The sequence below is a fragment of the Coptis chinensis genome, chromosome 6, assembly GCF_015680905.1.
Source record: "Coptis chinensis isolate HL-2020 chromosome 6, ASM1568090v1, whole genome shotgun sequence".
NCBI classification, from domain to species: Eukaryota; Viridiplantae; Streptophyta; class Magnoliopsida; order Ranunculales; family Ranunculaceae; genus Coptis; species Coptis chinensis.
In genome coordinates, this window is record NC_141461.1 from 26,609,305 (window position 1) to 26,616,639 (window position 7,335).

Below are 7,335 nucleotides of genomic sequence, written 5' to 3' on the forward strand. Positions count from 1 at the left end.
TAAGCACATACATGTGAGTTATCATTGGATTAGAGAAGTTCTCGAAAAAAAGCAATTATGCATTGAGAATATCCATACCGACAAGAATGGGTCGAATATGATGACCAAATTTTTTCCGAAAGGCAAGTTTGATATTTGTTGTGCTACCACCGGAATAGTAGCACACTCCTCATGTTGATTCGGGAATGCGTGGAGTACCCCCCTCATGGTTGGGGGGGGGGGGGAGATTGTTAGGGTCCCTCACCATGTGTTGGTATGACTTGGTGGCATCGTCCACATGTGGCTTGGGCGATCTCATGACATTGTTCGTAAGGAGCTCGAGTGGTCTGCAGCCGTCATTAGGAGCAAATACTACTAAAAGTTTGACTTCCCATGATCTGCACACATCGTTTGGAGAAACATCATCCCGACCTCACCATGTCGTTCGGGACCTGATAATTCGACATTGGCATGTCGATTGGAACCAGAATTTCATAGCTCGCCAAAATTTCAGAATACTATAAAACCAAAGTTAGGTTTTTGAGCAATATACATTTTTGAGAGAAACAAATTTTGAGTGCAACCAAAATTGAGTGGAAAACCTTGCAAAGAGAAAAAACTTTTAAGGAGAGAGGTAAGTGAAAAGAGATCTAGTAAGTTGGAGATACTTGTGAGGAGTGATTGTAAACTTCATTCCCATACTTATAAAAGGATTGGCTCTTGTGGACGTAGGCATAATTGGCCAAACCACGGTAAATCTTGTCTCATTGTGTTATGCTTTTACTTTACATTGCTATTACTTGTTTGTGATAGTTAATTCAATTGCTTAGAATAGAGGTTATTGGTTGTAGCGAAAGCTTAAGATTCGATTGGAGTTTAAAGTGTTCATATTCAAGCTATCTTAGTGGGGATCTATTGGTATCATTTTCCCTAACATGAACGTCTCTAAGGAGCTATCTGAATGGTTGCCTAACACCGGTGCTACTACACACTGCACATATGACTGGTGATCGAAGTAAGATCACAAACATATATGGCTTAATTACAGAAATATGCAACGTACTTAGGTCCTCTTGACACTCGCATCAACATACTATTTTTTGTAACAAACGTATCAATATACTATGCATGATTTAACAAAAATAAGAATCCATTAGGATCCGTCAGTTAAGTGATGATGTGTCCATTTTTTTTCAATTTCATTTTATTTATATTCTCCACATGGCAAAATATAAGCAACTTATGTGGCAAATTGTTTACTAATGAAACAAAATGCCGACATCTATTGAAATACTAAATTTTTTGCATATATCAAAATATCAAAATTGCAAATCAAAATCAAAATTTTGGCATATAATATAAATCTCGAGATATATATCATTCTTTCGAGAACTTCTACGTCTACGTAGTTGTGAAAAGAGTATGGAAGTGTTAATAGCACTTGAGCAACCTGCAAAACGGAAATAGTTTTAATGCCTGTATCATTCCTTCTCTGGATAAAATATTTTTTAACTTATAACTCTCTTTCTCTTATATATTATAGCGATCGCACTTGGAGTATAAATGAAAGGAGTGGAACGAAGTGTCGCTTTGGGAAACATGGGTATTGAAAATCTTAAAAACCCGTGGGTTCCCAATTTTGAAGGAATTCATGAGATGACAGATCCTGCAGTAGGTGCACCTCATGTCAGTTCAATCTTCTCATGAACTTGAATCATTTGCTAAAGCCTTTAATCATTCTTGCTGGAGAGATACTATGCAGGAAGAAATCAATGCCAAGGAAAAAAAGAATAAGACTTTTTCTTATTGCCAGAACACGCGGAGTCGCAAATTTAATGCAAATTTAACGGCGGAATTGCAATTTACTTTGGTGTTTTGAGATTTGAGTTGGTGAAAACGGGGCTAATGGGTGAAGAAGAAGGACAAATATATGGGTCGGTTTGAGACCCATTCTTACTCAAACTGTGGGTTTTAGAAAGATCCATATTTTGTAACCAACATTTTGCCACATCATGTCCTTGTATTATGTCGGGTGGAAAATACAAAAAAATAAAATTGAAAAAAAAACAGACACATCATCACTTAAGTGACAGATCCTAACGGATTGCTATTTTTGTTAAATCGATATTAGTACGTTGATACGTTTGTTACAAAAAATAGTATGATGATGCAAGTGTTAAGAGGACCCAAATACGTTGCATATTTTTGTAATTAAGCCAATTGTAGAAGCTCTGCTGCGGCTCAAAGCAGCTTCCCTCTATCTCTTTTGAACTTCTATCTTCAAAATTCAAATTGATCCCCTGCTATGTATAGGCTTACTTCATTCTCTGCATATCATCTCTCTCACGCTTTCTCTATATAGTCTTGATTTCTTTCTCCTTTATTTTTGTTTTTTCTGTAGATACTGTTATATTGGCTTTGGCTAGATATGGTAGCTTTAGTACTCTCTTTCCCTTGTTATTCTCCCCATCTAACTATTTTGCAGGATATACCATGGACTCCCTTACAGGGGGGCCACCAACAAGGATGGAGACAGATGAATCATCCAAATCTAAAGTTGAAATACTCCAAGATGAGATGCAGAATCTTTTTTGCAACAAGGAAAAAAGAGTAATTGATATTGGTTGCAAGAATATGGAGGCCAGTGTAGGGGGACAGTACACCCTGCTGGGAAAGTTGTTTGGAGGTAAAAACATACCCCTTCAAGATCTTGCGGAGGAGCTCCATAGATGCTGGCAAACGAGGGGTAACACCAAGATAGAATCTTTAGCGAAGGGTTTGTTTAAGCTGGAATTCGAGAACCCTGGGGAATATGAACATGTAAGAAAGAATGGACCTTGGATGGTTCAGGGGTTCATTCTCTCGTTTAAAAAATGGAAGGCCTCTGAACTAGTAGATGAGAACTGGAAGTTTGATATGGTGGATTTTTGGGTTTAGATATATGGGCTCCCAAGTAACCGAATCAATGAAGATAATGTAAACAAGGTGGGGCAAAGCTTGGGCAAAGTTAAGGCGGTGGACCTACTGTGCTCAACGGAGTTCAACAAACCGGTAGCTAGGGTCAGAGTGAGGATGGATATCAAGGAAAGACTGCTAAAAGGCATAGATCTCCAAACATAATTGGGGGAAACTTTCCCAATCACTTTCAAGTATGAAAAATTGGAAATTTTCTGTTACTTCTGTGGCTGTATTGGGCATGATCTACATTATTGTTACCAGCGTGAAAAGTACAGTATGGAAATGAGGAAGTATGGGGGATCTCCAAGGGATGTAAAGAACAATTTCTCTTTCATGATGAGAGCAAATATGTTCTATAATGGGGCAATAAGCTCAAGCCCTAGGTCAATTACGATCTCTGGAACACCACAAAAACTGAGGTATGACCAGATTCCAGCAAAGAACAGAGGTTCACCGGTGAAACGGAACTGGAACAGGATGGGGATTCTGACAACACCTCCAAGAAGAAGACCACACATGGAATAACCAATTGACAACAGGCCTGTGGCAGCTGAGGAGAGCGTACTAGGTTTGGAAGAGAGCAGAACGGCTCTTTTTGAAAAGTCTTTGTCAGTGACCATTGCTATTATTGGGTTGGGGGGCCCAAACCTCACTGGACCTGGTCTTGGGTCAGATACACACGTCTAAGCCCAAGAGGCACAAGATGGACACATGGGCCTTTTAAATATGCAAGGAACCAGCTATGGGGCATTGGTGGTTTGGAGCACAGATAGGAATGGGCCGGGTATGGAACTGGATGAGGACATGGGTAAGGAAAGTTGATCGGTGGACTTGACGTTGGGCCTAGGTTATGATCCAGCTTCTGGAAGGTTTGCATCTAACCCAGATTCGGAGTGTGTCAAGGTGGAAATAGGAGACCTAGGCTTGGAAGGTGCTAGCTCGGGAACTGGAAAAGCAAAAAGGAGTGATTATACCTCTCCGAAAAATAGTGCTTCTCACCTTACCGAGGCAATTATTCCTCACCTTGATTACCATGAATTAGATGGGACTAAGCGTGCCTCCATCCAGAATGGACCTGTTACACCATATTTTTGTTTCATTGGGCAACCAACACGAGGCAAAGGGGGAAAATTTGTGGTGGCTAGAAGAGGAAATAAAAGAGGTTTTTTCAGATGCTTCAGAAAGGAATCAACAGAGTCTGGTGTGGGGAAAAAAAGGAAAGTGTTTAGGCTCTTAGGAAACGGTTTAGAAACAGAAAGTATGGGTGATCATGGGTGACGAAGGATTAGTTGGAGGCTGGCAGTACAGAAGTCGAAGAGGGCTAAGCTTGAAGCTGATGATCTGAGGTCAAGGGGAATGGGGAACTTGATGATACCGGAAAATGCCCCAATTATCCCAGTATCAAGTGAGTCGATGGAGTTAAGTGTACCATCTGAAGGTTCGTTGGATTCTAGTGAGCCCTATGTAGATGAAGGAGGGGACATCCCTAAATAAGACATTCCTTCAGATGCTTTTACAGAGGAAGAAGAAGATTATTCATCAGAGGTAAATGCCTACTCAACAGATGAAGAAGAAGAGGATCCATCTGATGACGAGGAGCAAGGTATGGTAGTGTATAATGAGAATCATCAAGAGGAGGTATCAACTGGAAATGCCCCTCGTGATTTGGTTTATGAATCTGAGATGGTATCTCCCAATCTCAGCCTCTTGCTTTTGATGACTCAACGGTGGTGAAAAGTCTCAATCCCAAGTTCAGAGAGCAGTGGAAAGGTAAGAGAACCAAGAAATCAAGGGGTGTGTGTAGTGGCTATGGTGGTGGTGCAAGAGTAAAAGGCAACAGTAGTGAGTCAAGTAGCAGTGGAGGTTTGTGTGGTCCTCCTCTAGGGTTTGCGGCAGTTGTCCCCAAACAGCTGCCTCACCAAAAATGATACAAGCTTGGAATTACCGGGGAATAGGTTCCTCCACGGCAATTCAAAATCTAAAGGATCTGGTGAGGCAACATCAACCTGAGATTATTTGCTTGTCTGAAACAAAAGTATGAGAAAATAGGATAAGGCAATTAAGTAAGGTGATTAAGTATGATAATTCCTTTTGTGTACCAACTAATGGGATGAGAGGTGGTCTGGCTATATTTTGGAAAGAGGGAGTAAATCTGGAGGTTCTAGGAGCTACGGTAAACCAGATAATAGGTAAACTCTCAGATTACCAAAGTTCTACTTCTTGGTTTTTTAGTTTTGTCTATGGGGAACCTAATACACATCTTAGACATAGATTCTGGGCTAAACTTAGAGAAACTGCCCCTGCCATACCTGGCCCTTGGATCATCTTTGGATATTTTAACGCCATAAAATCTCTGGATGAGAAAATAGGGGGCAAAGCTGTTTTTACCAATTGCATGCTTGATTTTAATTCTCTGATTAATAATTTGAGTTTGATTGACTTGGGGTATAAAGGCCCCAAGTTTACATGGAACAACAATAGAAAGGTAAAAGACAACATCCTTGAAAGGCTTGATCGTGCATTTGCCACTGCTGACTGGATGGATTTGTTCCCCAATATGGTGGTCAGGAATGTGGCTAATGCTACATCAGATCACCTATCTCTTATGATCCATCTCAAGCCAACAGTGGAGAATGTGGAGAGGCATTTCAGGTTCTTTGACATGTGGCTAAAGGATGCTACTTGTAAACCTGTTATTGATGAGGCATGGAATGAGGTAACTCATGTTATGCCTGACTGGAGGGTTATAAACAGGCTAAAAAATACTGAAAAAAGGCTTACTTTTTGGAACAAAAAAATTTTTGGTAACATCTTCCACAATATTAAGAGAATCCAAAAGGATCTGGATAGAGTTCTCCAAAAAGCTTTTAATCTTACCAACCATGAGAAAGCAAAACAGCTGAAAGCTAGCTTGTTTGAGTGGTATGAAAAGGAGGAAGACTTTTGGAAACAGAAGTCTAGCCAACGCTGGATCAAAGAAGGTGGCAGGAACACCAAGTTCTTCCACCTATCTATTGTTTACAGAAGGAGAAAAAACCATATTGATAAGATTAAAGATAATGAGGGCAGGTGGAGGGAGGGAAGGCAGGAAGTGGGTCTGGCAGTGAAAGAATACTTTGATGGTATATATACCTCTAATGAGCCAGATATCAATGAAAATATTCTTACTCTGTTCTCTCCATGCATTACAGACAGAGAAAATGAGATTCTCACTACCTGTCCTACTGGGGATGACATTTGGAATGTGGTAAAGAAGATGGGGGCTCTTAAAGCACCTGGACCTGATGGGTTCCAGGGTTGCTTCTATCAGCAGTGTTAGAATGTTATTGGTCCTTCTATGATTGATTGTGTAAAAAAAAAAAAGTTACTCAAAGTAGCATGAACCCTAGTTTCTATGAGACTTTTATTGCTCTTATTCCAAAAATCTCTAATCCGGATCATATAGCTAAGTTCAGACCTATTAGCCTCTGTAACTTCTGCTACAAGATTATAGCAAAGATTCTGGCTAATAGACTCAAATCACATATCAATAAGATTGTCTCCCCTTTTCAATGTGCCTTCATAAAAGGGAGGAGTATTGGAGACAATATTGGCTTAGCCAGTGAGATCTTTCACAATATGAACCATATGAAAACCAAAAAAAGGTTTTTAGCCCTTAAGATGGAGGAGTATTGGAGACAATATTGGCTTAGCCAGTGAGATCTTTCACAATATGAACCATATGAAAACCAAAAAAAGGTTTTTAGCCCTTAAGATGGATATGGCTAAAGCTTATGACAGAGTAGAGTGGTCCTTCATTGACAGTATCTTTCAAAGGTTAGAGTTCAGTGATAAGTGGAGATTCCTCATCTCCCAATGTATCACAATTGTTTCCTATAGGGTGCTGCTTAATGGGTTTCCCCTTAAGCAATTTAATCCGGATAGAGGCCTGAGACAGGGAGATCCTCTCTCCCCATACCTGTTTATTCTGGTGTCAGAAGCTCTTTCAAGGATGATAGTAAAGGTAGAGAGTAATAGAGATATACATGGCATTAAAATCAGAAGGAATGCTCCTCCTATTACTCATATGATGTATGCTGATGATCTTATCCTTTTCACTAAAGCTAATCTAGCTAAGAGTGGAAAGCTTAAGAACATCCTTGAGGACTACTACAAAGCTTCTAGATAGAAAATAAACTTTGATAAGTCTAGTATCTTCTGTAGTAAAAATATGCACAGGATGCATAGTAAGATGTTAAAAAGATATTGGAAGATGAGATTCTTTGATAGAAATGACAAGTATTTGGGGGTTCCTATAGTCCTCTCCCAAAAGAAAAAAAAGGACTTTGACTTCCTGGTGGACAAAGTGCACAATAAGATAAAAGGGTGGAGGGCAAAAGTCCTTTCTCAAGCTGGGAG

The 7,335-nt window shown here is 39.9% G+C and overlaps 2 protein-coding genes across 2 annotated transcripts; both read left to right on the forward strand.

The window, feature by feature from the left end:
* Positions 1–5,047: 5,047 nt before the first annotated feature.
* LOC147492362 (uncharacterized) lies at positions 5,048–6,256 on the forward strand. The gene has a single exon (XM_086567483.1). It carries the CDS (start codon positions 5,048–5,050, stop codon positions 6,254–6,256), a length of 1,209 nt encoding a protein of 402 aa, XP_086423609.1.
* Positions 6,257–6,691: 435 nt separating this feature from the next.
* LOC147492363 (secreted RxLR effector protein 78-like) lies at positions 6,692–7,105 on the forward strand. The gene has a single exon (XM_086567484.1). The coding sequence runs from the start codon at positions 6,692–6,694 to the stop codon at positions 7,103–7,105; it is 414 nt and encodes a 137-aa protein (XP_086423610.1).
* The last annotated feature ends 230 nt before the right edge of the window (positions 7,106–7,335 follow it).

Coding starts and splice junctions, on each gene's coding strand:
- LOC147492362 (XM_086567483.1), top strand. CDS start 5,048: ATGAGAGGTGGTCTGGCTATATTTTGGAAAGAGGGAGTAAATCTGGAG.
- LOC147492363 (XM_086567484.1), top strand. CDS start 6,692: ATGGATATGGCTAAAGCTTATGACAGAGTAGAGTGGTCCTTCATTGAC.